General features: G+C 41.1%; 1 protein-coding gene across 2 annotated transcripts in view; it reads right to left on the reverse strand.

Annotated features, from left to right (window-relative positions):
• The window catches only part of GRK3 (G protein-coupled receptor kinase 3), a 122,987-nt gene that overhangs the window by 56,279 nt on the left and 46,430 nt on the right, over positions 1 to 20,278 (reverse strand). Inside the window, exon 3 of one of the 2 annotated variants that reach the window (XM_057746128.1) lies at positions 9,727 to 9,800. The exons of the other annotated variant lie outside the window; for it this stretch is intronic. Within the exon in view, the coding sequence (XP_057602111.1) occupies positions 9,727 to 9,800 (74 nt within the window). The remainder of the gene's footprint in view (positions 1 to 9,726; positions 9,801 to 20,278) is intronic. 2 annotated transcript variants of the gene reach the window in all.

Consider the following 20,278-nt stretch of genomic DNA (forward strand, 5'->3'; position numbering starts at 1 on the left):
GGAGAGAGTATAAACTGAATGGAAATAAAAGTTACCTTTTTACTGCACAGTCTGAGTCTGACAGTTTTGAAATCAAAACCAGTAAATCCTATGAGAATTTCTGATAATGAAAGGGCACAGCTGGCAGGGAGAGGAGTATATACAATGCTGAGGTCTTATATGAAGGCTAACTGGTTCACACACTGAGAAATTACTGTGATCATCTTAATTGTCCTTAAATATCATCAGTGAGATGGCTGAAATTCACAAGTCTGTAACGGCCTGGGCTTAGAATGGAGTCTTCTTGGAACAGACACTAAAATCTAACATAAAGGCAAGAGGACTAGGGTAGGTTGATACCCCATCCAAGAGGAAATCACTTTAAAAAGAAAAAACAATTTTAATTTCTTATTTTAAAAAATTTTTTATTGAAATATAGTTGATTTATAATGCTATATTAGTTTCAGGTGTACAGCAAAGTGATTCAGTTATTTACACGTACACACACAGACACACACATTCATTCTTTACATTCTCTTCCATTATAGGTTATTTTATAGGATATTGAGTATACTTCCCTGTGCTATACAGTAGGTCTTTGTTGGTTACCTATTTTATACATAGTAGTATGTATCTATTAATCCCGAACTCCTAATTTATCCTCCTCTCCCACTTTGGTAACCATAAGTTTGTTTTCTCTGTAAGCCTATTTGTGTTTTGTAAATAAGTTCATTTGTATCATTTTTAGATTCCACATATAAGCAATATCATATGATATTTGTCTCTGCCTGACTTACTTCACTTACTGTGATAATCTCTAGGTTCACCCATGTTGCTGCAAGTGGCATTACTCCATTCTTTTTTATGGCTAATATTCCATTGTATATATGTGCCACATCTTCTTTATCCATTCATCTGTCGACGGACACTTAGGTTGCTTCCATGTCTTGGCTATTGCAAATAGTGCTGCTGTGAACACTGGGGTGCATGTATCTTTTTGAATTATGTTTTTCTCCAGAAGGAAAACACTTTTTTTAATGAAGATGCAATCCAGTAACGTTGACATAACCAAAAGACCTGGGCTTAATCATCCAAAATTAATTCAGGAAAACACATCTAAAGGGTTACATACCAGATGCAAATACGGTAGCTGCCAGGAGTCAGAAGCCAGACATAGAAATCTGGGGTAGAGTCAGAAAATAAACAAAGGATTCTGGCTTGACTGATTTCTTTTGTTGTTTTGTCTTAGTAAGGCCCAGAAGTTAACGCCAGAATGTTCGGATAAAACAGGTGGACTGTTAGTGAATCAAAGGCAAATGTTCCTGCCTAAACATACAAACTAACTCTAGGAATAATAACCTTCACGGAATTACTATCCTTGAAAACAAGTTGACACCTGGTTAAGCAAATGCTGATTCTATGGAAGTTTTCTATGAACTGTAATAATCTGACCGTATGGAAAATTCTAGTTTCTTGGGCAAATGATGCTCTGAACCACAATTCTGGCTTTAGTAAGCATCTTGTGCCTCATAAACTCCAACCTGAACAACAGAAAAGGTTAATTCTTAGTAGGCAAAGGAAGGGCCTAAAGTATCCGTGGCTGTAATTCAAACTTCACGTTCTATCAGTAAGACCACAAATTAAAGAACATGCAGTCAAGTACCAATTAGCTCTAGACAGGATGTCCCGATTGTAGCATACACAGAGAAAATGCCACCCCTAATTATGGCAGTCAGGGTGTCCAGGGAACCTGAACAGACAGAGGCCCGAGTTCAAGGTGAAAAGTCTCCCCTACAGTAGAACAGAAGCATCGTCAATGATGAATATTCACTGACTGTGTAGTCCTCCCTTTCTGCTTTGGTGGTTACAAAGCTCACAGCTGAACATGTAGCCTCAATACATAGAGTCCTAAGAGCAAGCCCTTTTGGTCCACAGCTGCCATGGTCCCCACTTTCTTGACTCCCGTTTGTCCCACTACCAATCCCGAGAGACGGTCTAGTATAGCCTCTGCCTTGCCCAGTCAAGGGTCTCTCTTTCTGCTGTTAGCTTCCTGACATCTCAGCGGCATTCAGCTCAGTGGTCCACTCCTGCCTTCTTGGAAGCCTTCTTCTCTGACTTGTGTGATCTACACCCTCCAAGGGTTTGCCACACTGGCTCCTCTTCTTCAGCCTCCCGTGGTAATTCTTCCTCCTCTGCTAGACTCCTAAACACTGAAGTGCCTCAGAGCACGGTGCTAGGGCACCCCCTTTTTCATCCACTATATTCTCTGTAGGTAAAGCTATTCGGTCCCACAGTTTCAAACACCAATTATATTCCAATGTCTAAGCCTGGATCTCCAGGACTCACTTCTCTCCCAGAGATACAAAGTCTAAATATTTAACCACCTATCCTGGACATTTCCGCATCCTCTCTACCCCAGCCAGTCATGCTCTTCCCCCAGTCTTCTTTATCACAGAAATGAATAAAACCACCCTCCCAGCTGCTGAAGCCAAAAAAAAGAGAATAATCATCTATGATTCTGCTCTTTTGCTCACACCCCTGCCCCCACCACACCCTACATCCAATTCATCAGCCAATTATGTTGGCTTTATCACAATACCCAGGCCCTGCTTCATGCAATAGTGAACTAACCTCTAACACAACAATTCTGGACAGATGTAAAACCCAACTGCACTGGACCACTGGAGAGTGGCCCAAAAGTACACAGATTACGGGGAAGGGGCATCAAACGGAAGCTGGAAAGTAAGAGAGGATATCCCTGAAAATAAAGAGCCAGAGGAGAACTCCAAAATTCTACATATAAACTCTCAGAATCTCTGGTGGACCCCATAATGACACGTGAGCATGACAGACCCAAGGCAGTCTGGCTAAAGCTAAAAGAACTGAACGAGATTCAGTTGCTACCCACTGTATGAGAGGAAAGAGCATCAAGTTTGAGTAAGCCAAATTAACCCCTGAGACAAAAAAAATCAGTGCCCTGTGGAGAAGCAAAGTTTAGAGTATCTGCAATATCAATGTACAAGATACAATCTAAAATTCTTCTGCGTACGAAGAAACAGAGAAATGTGGCTCATATACAAGAGAAGGGACCATCCGTGAAGATCAATCCAAGATGATTCAGATGCTGGAATTATCAGACAAGGATTTTAAAGTAGCCATTATAACTACTAAAAGACGTACAGAAAACATGCATGTAATGAATAAAAAGATAGGAAATAGCAGCAGAAAAATAATAACTATGAAAAGAACCACATGGAAATCTTATCTGAAAAAAAAATTCAATTGATAGGCATAACAGACTAGAGATGCCAAAGGAGTCAATGAATTTGAAGACAGCTCCATAGAAATTACCTAATCTGAAGAACGGAAAGAAAAAAAATATTTGGAGAAAAACTGAGCAGGGAATCAGTGATACCTAGGAAAATATCCAAAGAGCAAACATGCATATGATTAGAGTTCTAGAGAGAGGAAAAAAGAGATTGTAGAAATAATATTTTATAATGGCCCAAATTTTACCAGATTTGGTGAAACATATAAACGGACAGATTCAAGAAACTCAGTGAACACCACAAAGGATAAACACGATATCTGAAATTACTCCACTAAAATGCACCTCCTCAGAGAGTCAGTCTTTAACCCAGCAATTTAAGGTGGCCACCAAATCACAATACATCACACTGAGCTGCGGGTCTGTTTTGAATTACTGCATAGCAGTTATCATTTCCTGATATATTTCCTATTTATTTATTACTTGTTTTTTGTCTGTTACAACAAAAACAGGAGCTCAAAGAGAGCACAGACTTCGTCCATCTTGTTCATCCAAACAATGCTTCCCAGTATTAGTGTTTGATAAATACTAGTTGAATGACTGAAGAAAAGTCTGTGTAGTAACTTGACCTCTGAGCTTATATTTTCTGTTTTCCATGATTTATTATTAAATCTAGGGGTAATATAAATGTTTTGTATAAGCTGCCTCTAAATCTAACTGGAACAAGGAAGTGTATAAACCAACACACTGAGCAGCAGCTACGTGTCAGGTGCTGTTCTGGTGTGTTGCAGACACGTGACAACACTAAGGACAGGCACTGCCATCACCCTAATTTTTAGCCGAGGAAACCCAGATAGAGCGAAGCAAGACTGCTTGCCCAACTTCAAGTAGCCAGTCACTGGCGGAGTCCAAATCCAAACCCAGGCGGTCTCAGTTTAGAGCTGGAACTCTTTACCACTATGTTACAGCAGGTACCTAAGCAGCATATTATAGATACGACAGTTTTGAAAGCAACTGTTCACCTGGCACCCCATTAGAGACTCGCAATTAGCCTGTGAAATAATAGCAGGAGATGATTACTAACCTCATTTCAGAGACGAGGTAACTGATGCTCAAATATTAAGTGCCCATAACTATGAGCTCAAGTACAGGACAGCGTCTTTGTTCACATTTGTAAGCTCTGGGTCTGACACGAGGTAGATGCTTCAGGGTCTGCTCAATGATCAGCCCCACACCCCACAGTGAGAGGGGCACAGCTGCACCTAGATCCTAGCTGGGCCTGCTGTCTGGGAGTCAAACAATGGTCTAAGATGAAGATGGTGAGGACACCCACACACCAGCAGCAAGCACGTATCAAGTACTCCATGGGCATTTCAGGCGACAGTGTAAGAATCCGAGGAGCAAGCAGTCACGGAAGACTGGGATGAACACAGAAACTGAGCTTGGCCTGACGCGAAGCAAGGCTTTCCACACGCCGAGAAGGGGAAACGGCATCCTAGGCTGGGGAAAGGACATGAGGAAAGTGACACAAAGAAGACGTGGGCTCGGTGAGTTCTGGGAATGTTGGTTACTGGAAGGTCCACGTAAGAAGGTAGTGAAAGATAAAGAGGGAAAGGCAGGCAATATCTAAGGCAGAGATACGTGAGCGTCAGGAGAAGCACTGAGGACCTGAGGCCACAGGAAATGCGTAACCACTAAGAGTCTGGGGACACAGACACATAGAAATACAATGTACAGCATACACATTCCAAGACATCTGACGAGAGAGTTTTCTAGGGATCAGGATCATAAAACTAGAAGTTAAAGAACCCACTAGGCTGATGAGGGGGAGGAGTCAGAATTTCTGATAATTTCCATCTTAGAGGCTGTACTGACTTAGACAACTGTATTTGAAGCCCCGAGGTGGATGGTATTGTCAAATAGAGAACACGGAGCAAGGTGCTGAGGGGCCCTGAAGCATCTTCCTCCGGGGGGATAATCTGATAGGCCAGACCCATTGCACCAGCCAGGAGAGAGGAGAGAAGCACTGGGGAGCAAGCCAGCGAGGAGAAACTCCCATGTTCGAAGTTCCATTGGGAACACAGCAGCAGCAGTCCCCACCAGACTGGCGAGAAGTGCTTGAGAAATAACTAAGTAGACTGCCCACCTGTTTCATCTACCAAAGGAGACTGCTTTGTATTTGACGAAGCAGCTGAGTACATGCTGAAATCGGAGAGGTGAAGCTTTCAAGAACACAGGAAAGAAAAAAATTTTTGACAGATCAAGCTGTGAGTCTCATCCAGATAACATGCCTGATTCAGACTGAAATAGTAAAGTTACTTCACACTGAGTGAAATCCTTTTGGATGCTGGTTACTTTTTTTTCACATGATGCTAAGTGTGCATCATCATTTGATCATTCTTTCTGGAAATACACTAATATAATGAAAGATGTAGGAAACTATCAGGTTTTCACATATATCAATAAACCAGGAAAAACAAGGAATATCCTTCCAATTTTCAAACATACAAAGATACTAATACCAGCCTTAATTATGCCATGCTTTCTCTGGACCATTTCAAATGCTTTAGGGTAAAGACACATCATGCGAATAATACTACCATACGTCATTTCTTAAAAATATTTGAATTAATATATTTTCTAATTTCAATTTTAATTTCCTCTGTGACCATAAATTTAGAAGTTATTTAAATGTTTCCAGACAGCTAAGGATTTCTTAACACTTACTAAATCTGAGCTTAAGTCCACGGTGATCAGAGAACACACTCTGAACAATTTCAATCTTGAAATCTGTAGAAGCTTTCTTTAGGATCCAGCAAATAATCTATTTTGGTAAACGTTCCATACGTGCTTTAAAGAATGTAAACTCTGTTTTCGCTGGGTGCTGCATTCTATGTGTCAATTAGGTCAAGTTTATTCACTTTATTAAGATCTTCTATATCCTTACTAAGTTTTTGTCTGTTTGTTCTACAAGCTCTTGAAGTATGTGTGTGTCCCACTAGGGTTACAGAATTATTTTGTTTTGGATCTTCCTGCCAATTTTTGCTTGATGTATTTTATTTTATTTAAAATTTATTTATTTATTTTATTGGCTGTGTTGGGTCTCTTTTTTGCTGTGCGCAGGCTTTCTTTAGTTGCAGTGAGTGGTGCGCAGGCTCCTCATTGCCGTGACTTCTCTTGTTGCAGAGCACGGGCTCTAGGTGGGTGGGCTTCAGTAGTTGCACCACATGGGCTCAATAGTTGTGGCTCATGGGCTCTAAAGCGCAGGCTCAACAGTTGTGGTGCATGGGCTTAGTTGCTCCGCGACATGTAGGATCTTCCTGGAGCAGGGATCAAACCCGAGTCCCCTGCATTGGCAAGCGAATTCTTAACCACTGCGCCACCTAGGAAGCCCTATGTATTTTAAAGTTATGTTATTTGTAAGGTACAGATTTAGGATGGTGATACTGACACCTCCATCATTATGAAATAATCTCTCTTAATCTCAAAGTAGCACTGCCATGTACTTGGTCTGATATTAGTGTAGCTATACCAGATTTGCTTCAGTTAGTGTATATATGGTATATCCTCTTCCATCCTTCTGTTTAAAGTACGTCACTTCTTTAAAAACTGAACCGCCATATTGTACACCTGTAACTTATACAATATTGCACAACATACCTTAATTGAAAAATAAAATACTTTAAAATAAATAAAGAAATAAAGTGTGTCACTTGTAAGCAATATATAACATGGTTTTGGTTATTTACCCAGTCTGACAAATTTAGTCTTTTACTGGTAGTATTTAGTCCATTTATATTAAATGTAGTTACTTATATAGATGAATTTATAGTTACCACTTTACTCTTTGCTTTCAATTTGACCTCCTATTTTATGTCCACCTTTTATTTTATTCCTTTTTTTTTGGATTAATAAAATGTTGCTTTATTCCACATCCTCTCTCTTTTAACTTGTTAGATACACACATTTTATTCTTTTAAAGGTTACCTTAGAGATTACAATATGCATCTTTTACAAGTCAATGCAAATTATTACTTTTACCATCCCAAATAATCCTAGAATCTTAAAATATTTTAACTTCATTAACCTCTCTTCTGCCTTTTGTGCTACTCTCATACATTTTAGTTTTACACACACTTTAAACTCTAAAAACATATTACAGTTTTGTATGGCCAACATTCACATATTTCAAACACATGTTTACCCTCTATGATGCCTTTCATCCCTTCCTACATTTCCATCTGGGATAAGTTCCCTTCTGCTTACAGCAGCTCCCTTTATTTATGGTCATGCAGTTCCACTACTGCCAAATTCCCTCGGTTTCTGTCTGAAAATATCTTTACTTCACCTTCATTTTTGAAAGAAGTTTTGGCTGGAAAAAGAATTCTGGGTTGGCAGCTTTTTTCTCTCATTACTTTAAAGATGGCCATTTCATTGTCTGTCTTTCTTTTTTCTTAATCATTTATTTTAAGATGTCACAGTCATGTTGGTCATATTACTGCCCCTTTAAAAATGAGGTATCTTTTTCTAACCTCTGGTTGCTTTAAAAATGTTCTCTCTGTCATAGGTTTCCACAGCCTTATATTGATGTGCAAAGATACGTTTCCTCTGTACTCATCCTGCTTGGGTGTTCTAAGTTTTTTGAATCTGTAAGCTGCTGTCTTTCATCATTTTGTAATATTCTTAGTATTATATCCTCAATTACTGTTTCTGTCCCATTCTCTCTCTTCTCTTTCTGGGACTCCAATTCTACATGTGCTGGACCTTTTAAGCATGTCTCTAATGCCCTTTTTTCTTTTTTATATTCTTTTTTCCCTGTATTTCGGTTTGAGATGATCTACTGACCTGCCTCCCTATTCATTAATCCTGTCTCACGTTGTGACAATCTGTTATTGGTTCTAGTCACTAGGTTCTAATTTCAAATACTGTACTTTATGTTCTGGAATATCTGTTTGGTTTTCCACAATATATTCAAATTATGCTGAAACTCTCTATCCCTCCATCTAATTATTTTGTCCACCTATTCCTGTATTGTCTTGAACATATTATTTACAGTTATCTTTAAGTACTTGTCAGCTAACTCCAATATCTGATTCACTTGTGGGTCTGCTTCTGTTGCCTTGTTTATAAGTCATATGATCTTGCTTCTTAGGTGAGAAATCATTCTTTACCGTATGGTGAAGAGTGGAGAGTCTCTATGTATTGTTATTTTCCACCTGCAAAAGAGACAGAGGGCTCCCCTTGTTCCCTGCTGCACAGGTAGGGAGGGAGTCCATCACCCAACAAGGGGCTGAGCTGGGCTGGTCTGGGCTGCCATTTGTGTAGGACTCAGTCTGCCTCTAGTTGGCCCCTGTTCCTAAGGCCTGGGTCTCCATGGAGTTCAATGAGATCTCTGTCTCCTCAGCACTGGATTCAGTTCTGCCCTTAAGAAGTCTTCAGGATAGCTCTTTGGCCCTGGTCCTAGTCAAGCTTCAAAACTTGGTGTATGTCTTGAGAGGGGACTCATCATGTTTTGCGGCCTCCTCCAGTTTTATAGGTTAGTTTTTTTAAAAAATATGTTTGATGTAATTTTTTTTGTTTTGGGTTTTTTTTTTTTTCTGGGTTCTTTTTGACTGTGCTGCACAGCTTACGGGATCTTAGTTCCCCGACCAGGGACTGAACCCAGGGCCTTGGCAGTGAGAGCGCAGAGTCCTAACCACCAGACCACCACAGAGTTCTCAGTTACACCTATTTTTTACCCAAACCCAGGAATCTCTTCTGGTTTTTCTTTCTCCAAGAAGCAGCCTCCTGCCGGGGGCCAAAACTGGATTCTCATCTGCCCAGCACACCTGGGACCAACCACTGCCCCAGGTGATAAGTGGTTACGGCTCTTCACTGGGGCTTCCAACTCTTGCCTGTTCTGATTTCAGATTCCTGCCATAGCAGGTGTACATTGCGATATCATTTAATCCCGTAAGGCTGTGGGAGGTTTCAATGGGTCTTCCGGAAGCTCTTGGCCTGTCTCTTCAGATCCCCCCCCGCAATGTCTTGCAGGGAAAACTGGCTGTAGGTTTGAGGCCTCCCTCTCCCACCAGGTATCCGATGTGTCACTCCAGTAACGTGTGACCATAAAACTTTGCTAGTTTCTCTTTCACTAGCAGTAGCAGCCCCCGCCTCAGCTTCTGTCTCCAGAATCAGCAAGTTTCTACAGAAAATAAAACGGCTGGTAATGCTCGATGCACCACTAAATGATTCTCCCTCTTCTGGAACTGCAGTCTAACTATTCCTCACTGCGTCCAGAACACTATAGAGCTTTAAAAACATGATTTTATACCTGTTATCAGCATCTCTGATAAACTACATATTATATCTCATACTACTAATTATTTTCGGCGAACTTCTAAATATTTCTAAGATATCTAATAGTCTTAATATTTCCCAAAGTACAGTTTAAATATGCTTTTGAAATAAAAAGCATCCATAAAACAGTCACTTCTTACCTCTTCATAAAACTTCACCTGAGGTACAGCTTCATTAATTTCATTCAAACAAAAATCTTTAAATAGCAAGAAACCTAAAGAAAGAGAATAAAACATTTCAGGGTGGGCATTGAATGGAAATTTTATCCCACAAGGTGTTTTCAAATTCATTTGTTTCAACCTCTTCCTCCCCTACCTTAAAAAAAAAAAAAAGAAAAGAAAAGAAAGAAAAGGAAGGGGGGGGGGGTGGTTCAAGAGGCTACTTAATACCTAAAAGGAAATAATCCAGGTGAAGTAAGAGTATCATACACTTGCCTCTTGCTTTGGGGTTCCTTCTCCCTTGGCAATCCCCCTCCCACTTTTAAAAAATGCACAATTAACAGTGCTAGTGGTAACCACCACTTAGTGCCACTGGTCACCAGAGCGAGCACAAGATTAACCAAAGAGATCAGGTGCTACAGAAGTGTTGGTAACAGTCACCATGGAGCTAATAAATGCTATGCCCACAGAAACAGAACTAAAACTCCCTTTCAAAAAAAGAAAAAAAAAGAAAAAAAAAAAGAAGTACTTTCCTAACCTTTCTAGCCTTTTCTCTCACCACTTATTAGCGCAAAGTCCCTCCACGTCCCCACCAAATTCCTCACACTGGAGTGGATCACCTAGTCCCAGACTATGATTTTCTCCTGCCCAACTCCACGCCTCAACTTCAAGCCATCAGTACCTTCTGCCTGGGACACCACCCCCAACGCACAGTGCCTGCTACACAGTGGGAGGCCAATAAATATTTGTTAAACGAATGTTTGTTTGCATGGCCCTTCCAACATGCCTCTGCCAAAGCGCTTGGCACACCCTGGTTAATTATCTGATTTACAAGTCTCCCACCCCGGTACCAAACCCAGTGCCCAGCTCAACACCTTGCACCTAGTCAAGCTTCAATGAATGAATGAAGCTGGATAGGACAAGCTGACACCAGACTGAGGGTAGAGATACTGGGAGATTACAAAAAGTCAAAGACGATGAGAAGGTCCAAACAATTAAAGGATTGTTAGGAGAGACAGAAGTCACAGAAAAAAGAAAAAAAAAGTGAAGAAAGACTCACAAAAAGTCTAAAATGTTGGGCAAAGGTAGACCAGAACTCCCCAGGTAGGACAGAGACGGAAGGAAGCCACTTTGACAAGATTTCCATTCAAGGTAACATAAGAATTATATAACTTGAGCTTGCCTGTTGCTGGCCCATAAATTCCCCTCCATGGTTCCAGGAACATGACCTTTGAAAATGGTAAATGTTTGTTCACTGGAACTAGAAGAAAAGTATTTGGACTATTTGGTTAAGTAGGCAGGACCAGACTAACAAGGGTTGGGTGCAGACCTCCAGCAGGAGCACTGGCCATACTCATCTTGTCAAGGAACTGCAGTGAGGCTGACATATGGAGGAAGCAGGGAATTCAAGAAGCAGCCGAGTAGGAGGAACTGAAGATGTGAATCTCTACCAATCTGCACGTTAATATTTTTATTTTAGATAAGAGTAAGGTTGACTTTTCTGTTTGCATTCATTTCAAAGTGACTTCTGATTTCCCTTGTCATTTCTTTTTTGACGCGTGAGTCATTCAAGAATGTGTAGTTTAATTTCTAGATATTTAGTGGGGCTTTTTTTTTTTCCAGGTATTTTTTGGATATTGATTTCTGTTTCATTCTGCTGTGGTCAGAGGACATATGTGGTAGGATTTCAACACTTTTAAATTTATTGAAACTTGGTTTTGGCCTTGAATTTGGTCCCTCGAGGTGAATATTTCAAGGGTACTTGGAAAATGAAAAAAGTATATAGGGTAGAGTGTTTCACTAAACAAAGTAAAAAGGCAATTAAGCTGAGTTGGTATTGATAGGGTTGTCTGGGTCCTCTCAATCCTTACTGAATGTCTGTCTACTTAGTCTCCCCATCACTGGTGGAGGACTGTTGTAAGTCAGAGGGCAGGGGAAAGAAAGGAGGAGGAGGATGGGGAGAGGGAGCTGAACGAATAAACACCCAACTTAATATGTTGTTACCTACTTCTTTGATGCAATTTCTATCGCCGATGTGTAACACAAGCCAAAGAATTATTTGGAACATCGTATGGGGGGAAAAACAGTATCTTCCTTGTGTCTGTTCGCAAACTGAGGCATTACTTTATATCACAGCAGCTGTTAAAATGGAGCAGCCAGAAGAAAGATATTTTGCCTTTTGGATAAATCCTAGATCATTGTGTTCCAGGCTGAAAGTAATTTACCTTCATTAGACTTAAATTACATAGAAAAAAAAATGAAGCACTACTCGGATTAGAAATAAGCTAAAGGGCAAAAATAAGGAGATACTTTGCCTAACTGGTTCACTTCATCAACTGATTTCTCCAGATTTCAACAAATAAAAAATAGTGACCCAACACCTGCTTGCTAGACAACTCTGGAGTGTGTTTACCCTTGTTTCTATATTTGAACCACTGCAAACTACCTGAATACTGATTAACTTGCAAGTGCATATAACATCCAGGAAAGGCAAACTATCCCAATTTGCCGCTAAAATATCTGGCAAAAATTAGTAGAAAGAATTGTATTGTCTTTTCATCAATTAAGAACTTCTGAAAGTATTAAATATAAGTGGTTTCTATGGGAAATTGAAATTTAATCTCCTAGAAAAATTAAAAAGAGGAAAAGAGAAATATGAAAAAAATCTTGTAAGAAATAATACCTGTCTTAGGTTTTACCAAGGAGATTCAAACACTGAAAAAGAAGGCAGATTGCAGGACTGCTAAAAGTTTCCACCAAAATGTACTGATGTCACTGTGCTATGTGTTGGTGAAGACAGAGTTCTTCCCATAAGAGACTTATGGGTTGGTGTAAGGGGCAGACAACAAAGTAGTAAACAAATGAAATAAGTGTAATTTATGATAAATGACAGAAAGGAATTATATATGATGCTGAGATAAATGATAAAACAGAACATCAGTAAGACCTCTCTGAGCTGTGGGATGAACAAAGTACAAAGCATTTCAGATCAGAAAAGGCCAGACTGTCTAATCTTGCACATTCTATTCAATATTGTATTAGAGATCTTAGCCAGTGCAATAAGAAAAGTTATTAAAAATGAAAAGAGTTAAAACAAATTTTATTCCTAGGCAACCTGATTAACTATACAACAAATCCTATCCACAAAATAACTACTAGAATATATAAGTGAATTTAGAAAGATCCATAAATGACCATAAAATATAAGCTCATTAGCTAAGAATCAATGATATTAGATATACTCACATCACATAATTTAAAAATGCAATTTTGAAACAAGTCTATATTCAGTAATATCAAAAAACAACCAATACTTAGGAATAAATAAATAAGAGATACACAAGGCCACTATGTGGAAAACTACATAATATTACTGAAAGACAGTAAAGAAGATCTGAATAAACAGAAAGATACAGTCAGTTCATGGACTGGAAGACTCAGTATTGCAGAGGTTAATTCTCCCCAAATTGATCTATGGAGTCAATGCAATCCCAATCATAAGCCCCACCAGCTTTTTAAAGAAACTGACAAGCTGATTCTAAAATGTATATGGAAATGCAAACAACCTAGAATGCCCAAACATCTTGAGAAAGAAGCAAAAAGTTCAAGGACTTACACTGCTTAATTTCAAGACTCATCATACAGCCGTGGCAATCAACACAGTGTGATACTGGCATAAGACTAAATCAGTGAAACAGAACAGAGGAGCCAGAAACACACTCACACTTATATGTGGTCAACTGACTTTCTACAAAGATAGCAAAGCAATTTATTGGGAAAAGGAAGTCTTTTCAACAAACGGTGCTAGAGAAAAACATATCCAAATGGGAAAAGAAAGAAACTTAAATCTGAAAAAGGCCTATATCCATTTTATGCACACATTAAAAAAACAAAAAAAAAATAAAACTAAAAAAACCAAAAGCCTCTTACAAATCCATTTTTAAAAGGAAACAATCCAATAAAAGAAGAGGCAAAAAAATCCAAACACTTCACTAAGGAAGAACTGTGACTAGCCAATAAGCACATGAAAAGGGCTCAACAAAACACCACTGGTCATCATGCAAATATAAATTAAATCACTTTGAGATACCACTTCACAACCACTAGAAGGGCAGAGTTAAAAAGACTCTCAGTATCAAATTTTGGCAACCAGAAGCCTTGTTTGCTGAGAAGCATATATAATGTTTCAGACTCCTCATGCCTCTGAATCAACAGGCAAAGACGGGAATTACTGTGCTGGCTGGGATGACTGATCCTGCCGCCAAGGAGAAACTGGGCTGTGACTCCACAATGGAGGGAAGGGGAAGGAGGGAAGAGGGGAGGGGAAGAAGAAAGGAAAGAAGGGGAAGCTCTTCCTTGGCATCAAATGCCAACCAAAAGCCACAGAAGGAATGATGGAGTTAGAAAATCAACAGGTGCCAGAACCAGGGGGTAAAAGTTTAATGAGGAACAAAACACATACATGGTCTCAAAAGGAATTTCCCATAAATTACTCGTTACTTACAAAGGGGAAGTAAAGACGGGCTGCAGATGTGGAGAAAATATTTGCAAAATACATATCTGATAGAGAACTTGTATCCAAAGTACGCAAAGAATTCTCAAACTCAGTAATGAGAATATAAACAATCCAATATTTTTAAAAATTGCGCAGATTTGAGTACTTTCACCAAAGACGGTATATAAATGTAAAATAAGCACATGAAAAGATGTCCAACATTGTCAGTCATTAGGAAAAGGCAAGTCAAAATCACAATGAGATGTCACTACATGCTCCTCAGAATAGCCAAAAGAAGAAAAGGTACAAAAGAAGAGAGAGGGAGAGAGACAGTACCATTGCTGATGAGGAGAGGATGTGGAGTAACTGGAACTCGCAAAGACTGCTAGCAGGAATGTAATCTCATTGGAAAACATTTCTTTAAAGTTAAATACCCACTTGCCATTCAACTCAACAATCCCACTCTTAGGTAGCTACCCAAGAGGAATGAAAATTTATGGTCACACAAAAATTTGAACATAGATATTTATAGTAGCTTTATATACAATATCAAAAAACTAGGTATAACCCAAATGTTCAAGTGATGACTGGATACACTGTGATGTATCTATACAATGGAACGCTGCTCAACAAGACAAAGGAACGAACTACTGACACATCCACTGTTAAGTGAATCTCCAATGCACCAGGTGGAGGAAACCAGACCCGCAGGCTACATACCCAGTGAGTCCACTTATGTGTCATTCCGGAAAAGGAGAAACCTTAGGAACTACCAGATCAGTGGTTGCCAGGGGTTGGGGTGGGGTGTGAGGGTCGAACATAAAGGGCACTAGAAAATCTGGGGAGGTGCTGAATTACTCTGTATCTTGACTTTGGTAGTCGTTATATAACTTTATGCCTTTGTCGAAACTCACAGAACTGTACATTGTAGATGGTGAGTTTCACTTTAGTTAAATTATACTTCAATGAACCTGACTCCTCCCGCTGTCCCCTACCCCTCCAAAAAAGAACTGGTGCTAAAAGAAGAAAGAAAAACAAGATTGGGTACATACAGTTGAGCCAGGAACGAGGCTCAATAGATGTTCCTGAATAGCGGTTTTAAGTCGATCACAAATTGGGATCTAAAATTTCCAGAAGCTAATGCCTGATCACCTACACGGCTGTCAATGTCTACAGGATGTTTTTCATAAAGCACAAGTTTGTATGGAAGATAAAAATCCATTCACACGCAGAGGCATGGGGCCACAATAAGTAATTACAAAGGCTCTGGGTAATGCAGAGGTCAGAAACAACTACTCTGACACATTCAGGATACACAGTATTCTTCAGGACTGAAAATAAAGGAACTCTTAAATGATAACTAGAAAAGCAAACTCATAAAGGGGAAAAAAGCATACAGATATAAAAACTGAAAACTCCCATAAGGTACCATGCCCCTCCTAGATGAATACTACTAACCTGAATTCCCAGCGAATAATTCTCCCTGTCATTTCTTCCAGGTCCCAACAGGAATAAATAAATATAAATCAAAATGAATATTTCATTAATTATATTTATCTACTTCATGCAAACCTTAAATATATTTTTTTTATTTGACTCTGCTTATCAAACTAGAACTTTCACTTCTTGACTTAAAATGTTACCGGAGAAAATTAGAAACGAAACGTGGTTGAGGACTATTGTAAACCGTTAGGTCTTCTAAAAATTCAAGTCATCCATCCCACCTCCAACTGAAATTCAGCACATATATGCTCAATAAAATATTCTTAGATTAGTTAATGAGATCACTTATTTAGATAACGGAAAGATTTGGGGCCCTGAATATTAACAGTCTAGTAGATAAAAGCACAAATGGTAATGAATGTGCCCAAAGAAAAATTCATAGAATGTTCCAAGCAACTGGCTCTTAACTCAAAAGGGAACAAAGGAAATTGGGACGGGGGCGTGGGGGGGATGTGAAAATACAGTGGCAAGAATAGTATATATAAAACCCTTGCAATAGTTGGATTACTTTCAGCATTTACAAACACTATGAAATGATGGAAAAGAAAAAAAAAATTTCTGGCTATGCACCATGCCAATACTCTTTCCAGACTGGGGTAAATTTTTTTTCATTTATCACAGTTTAATACACATCTAATAGTAAGCAAAATGACAATTAAAGTGAGATTAAAAGCAACTTAAAACAGAATTATTATTCCCACAATCCACTTGATTTCTATTTCCCAAAGACGTCTCAGAGAACAATGATGAAAGCTGGCAGCACAGAAATTAGGGTACGCGTGTATATCAGATTAAACACGGCCAGGACAAAGTGGCGAGGGTGTGTAATACACGCTGGCTCTAACCAAAATTTTAATAAGGAAGAAATAGAATAAGAATCAAGCAATTAATGCATGTGTGTTCACACTGTGATAATTCATGAGGCTATGCACTTGGACTTGAGCACGTTTCTATACGTATATGCCAATAAAGGTTTATTTAAAACAAGAGAGAATCAACCAGTTACGTATTTATGTATGATACTGTAAGTGTAAAATGGAGGGGTTCTCAGAGCGACTGTAACCTGACTGGAGGTACTGACAGACATACACAAAAGATAGGACCTAACTGCGCTGCGTTAGTGATGAGCACATTCGCTTCGCAGGGGAGGTGCGTCACTTCCTAGATCGCCACGCGGCCACCTCACTCAGCTCCTCCTCACTCGTCCGATGTCCTTTCTCACTCCTGTGTGCTGCCGCCCCAGATCTGACCCTGCTGTTCCCTTGCTTCTGCACGTCTCATCATTGCACAGACGCTGGATGAGACCGAGCCGCCAACAGCTGCACCGCAGCGCTCGCCACGCTCTGCCCTCAACCTCCCCCGCACTACAGCGCCCACCTGCCCCGCGCGGCTGGGTGCAGGCACTGGTCACTCAGCACGCTGCGAACCCTCTGTGCCTTCACACGCGCTCCTCCCTCCACCTGAAACAGGCTCCTCTTCTCGGCACCCTCTCCCTTCTCACCAAACACCTCTCTGCCTGCTTCCCCACTCCTACCCTTCTCATCCCCTCCAGACTTGACCTGCTTGACACCCACTTTACCTTCAGGACGTCAACTGAGCATCACGTGATGCAGTAAACTTCAAAGGACCCCCCCCCCCAGTCCAGCCAGGTGGAGAAGCTGTCCCTCTTCTGTGCTCCCGCGGCCCTGGGCCCTTAGTGCTTTCAAGGCCACTAACTCGCAGCTCTTTTTATCTTATGAATGGACAAAATGGCTCAAAATTGTAAAAATAAATTAAAAAGGTATAAAATGAAAAATTTCCTTCTGGTCCATGTCCTTCATCTTCCCAGTAGCACACCCACCACCATCACCCCAAGGTAAATGCTATTCCTTGTGTCTTTCTGGGGAAGCAATGTGTGTTACTTCTTGGCCAGGTGCTAAGAAATCTGTGTGACTCTTCACCCAGCTCGATGCAGGCGACTCTGAGTGCTAAGGGACACCAGCACCATAACATGGCAAGAGCTTGGCACTTGGAGGGGGCCGTCCCGCTAACCCTGCACCATGACGGTGAGAAAGAAACTCCCAGGTGTGGGTCTCTGTTACAGGCGCTGTGTTACCCCCTAACACAGCACAAAGGCGGCCGCAAGGACGAACTCTTATTTCCTGCCATACTGTCCCCATCAGCCTTTTTTTCCAGAACTCAAGACCGTGGAGAGCTTTCTATACTAGCCACGAAGAGCTACCTGGCCGCCCCTCACAGCTGCATTGTTCCACCGGATGGAACGTCAGAAGTTGCATAACTTGTTCCCGAATGGCGAACATTTGGGCTGCAGCAAGTATCTTCCTTCCACAAAACTGCTGCAATAAATAACCCTCTCCGTACATCATTTCTCATGTGTTCAAGCCTATCTGCAGCATACATTCCTCAGAGTGAAACTCCTGAGCCGAAGGTTATTTACACATTCTGTTCTTTTAATCGACTCAGGCAAATGAGCCCCATTGGAGCAGTACCTGTTCATACACCCACCAGCAATGCATCAGCCCCTGTTGTGAAACCCACAGTCATATCACAAGGGTGTTATTAAACTTCTGGATCTTGTGACAACTTGAAAGATTAAGAAAAATAATAATAGTTCAGAGTAATTCGCACTTTGCCAATTTTTAATCAAGTTGAAAAGCTTTTCATATGTTTATGTTCCTTTTTCACCTGGGTCTTTCGCTCACAAGCACGTCTAGAGTCTTTTGTATTGGGGTCTGCTACTCAGCACTGCTGCTCAAGGAAGCCTTTGGGCCCTCCGCCTCTCGGGTACTGGTTCCGTGAGCATGATCCACGTGTCCATTTCTGGTTCCTTGTCTGTTCCTGGCGTTCAATGGCAATGCTTCTAGCATCTCCCCATTAAACACGGCGCCGGCCTCGGGAACAGACAGTGGCATCGTGTAGAGAAAGGATGCGCCTCTCCTGATGTCACCGAGGTCTCTGTTTACTCGTGGTCTCTGGGAGGGAAATGGCCTGCTGTTGTGTGGTTTTCTCTCTAATCCTCAGCACAATGGCTAGGGCTTAATCGGCTCAATAAACATTTGATAAATTTACTAAGGGACAATCAGCATGGCTCACGCTACAGTCACAGATGGTTTCAGGAAGAAGTGAAGTACAGGCTGGGCGTGGAGAATTAACGGGCTACAGAGTCGGGAGGAAGAGCAAGCACTAGAGGAAGAAGATTTCCATGGAGATAAGGAAGGAGCGAGACTTTGACTCCAGAGAGAGCACGTTCCTACGGGAAGAGGTGGGAGGGATGCTTTATCCCACCACCGGGGCTTGAGTGGGCGGGGGGAGCTGGGCTTCGTCAGGCAGGCGGAGGGATCTGTCTGGAAGAACCCCAGCGCAAGGTACTTCTCAGTTACAGAATGCTCTGCATGTGCTGAAAGCTTTGGAATGTCAAAGAGCCTGCTGGTTCATATAAGTGGGCAACTGTCTCATATAAAATTAAACTCAGCTCTCAAATCCGGGACTGAGGATGGAGCCGGGCCTCTTTGTCCTCGACACGGCAAAGCTGAATCCTTCCTTCCTCTTCCTCAGGAGGCTTACCTGCCACCCCGTCTGTCCCCAAGTGACCCTCTCATCCTCATCCCATTCCCGAAGCCGACCTGTAACAGGTACTAAGCGTTGACCCCTATGTGCTCACAGGGCCTGCCCACCACCTCCCCCGGAATATCTCTACTAGAATGTGCAGATGTTAGCAAAAGCCTTCGAGGCTCAAAAGAGTAGAAACTTGACAGCAGAACTCCAGGTGGTGATGCTGCCACTGCCAGGCCTCTGGGACAAGAAGGCCCACAGCCTGCCGCCACGGCACCTCCAGTGACTCGCGGCTGGAGGTGCTGGTCACATCTTGACGTAAATTTAATGACTATGAAATGATTTCTTACGAGAGCAATGAGATGGTTTCTGATTATGTAGTCGAAGTTCATGTTAACTTATAGCCAGCTTACTCTAGTAATTTGTTAATTAAATGACATAGATATTTTTAAAAGTTAGGTATGTTTTAACTGTTGTAATTTTGTATGCTCGGGGCCTTGTCCCTTCTCCCAGGAGTGGGGATGCGGCCATGGGAAGCTCTTTCCACTCTGCGCACGGCGGGGACAATTATCCAGCTACTCTCCTGTGACCCAACGGAGCCCTCTCTTTCTGTGGATGCTGGTGCTAACACCCGTCCCAGCAGTGCCCAGAAGCCCACGAGGGCCGCAGCGAAGGTGACGGACGGGACACTGGGTGTATCATTGGTGGACCATGATGTCACCCCTGGAATGCTCTCCCCACACTGAGAAAATAATCACACAGTAAACAGATACACTCCTACTCTTTACACAGAATGCTACAAATAAGTTTCACAGTAATGGCAGTTGAAAGGATTTCATGCTAAAACAAAAAGGCAACCAAAAAAATAAAATAAAATAAAGAGTCAATTCCTCTGATGTATAAAATACTGAACTAGATACTTGTGAGTCACAAAGAGGAAAACAGCATCAGAGGAATCTGGACTCTAGTCAGAGGAACAGCATG

This window comes from Hippopotamus amphibius, chromosome 8 (assembly GCF_030028045.1).
Source record: "Hippopotamus amphibius kiboko isolate mHipAmp2 chromosome 8, mHipAmp2.hap2, whole genome shotgun sequence".
Classification (NCBI taxonomy): Eukaryota; Metazoa; Chordata; class Mammalia; order Artiodactyla; family Hippopotamidae; genus Hippopotamus; species Hippopotamus amphibius.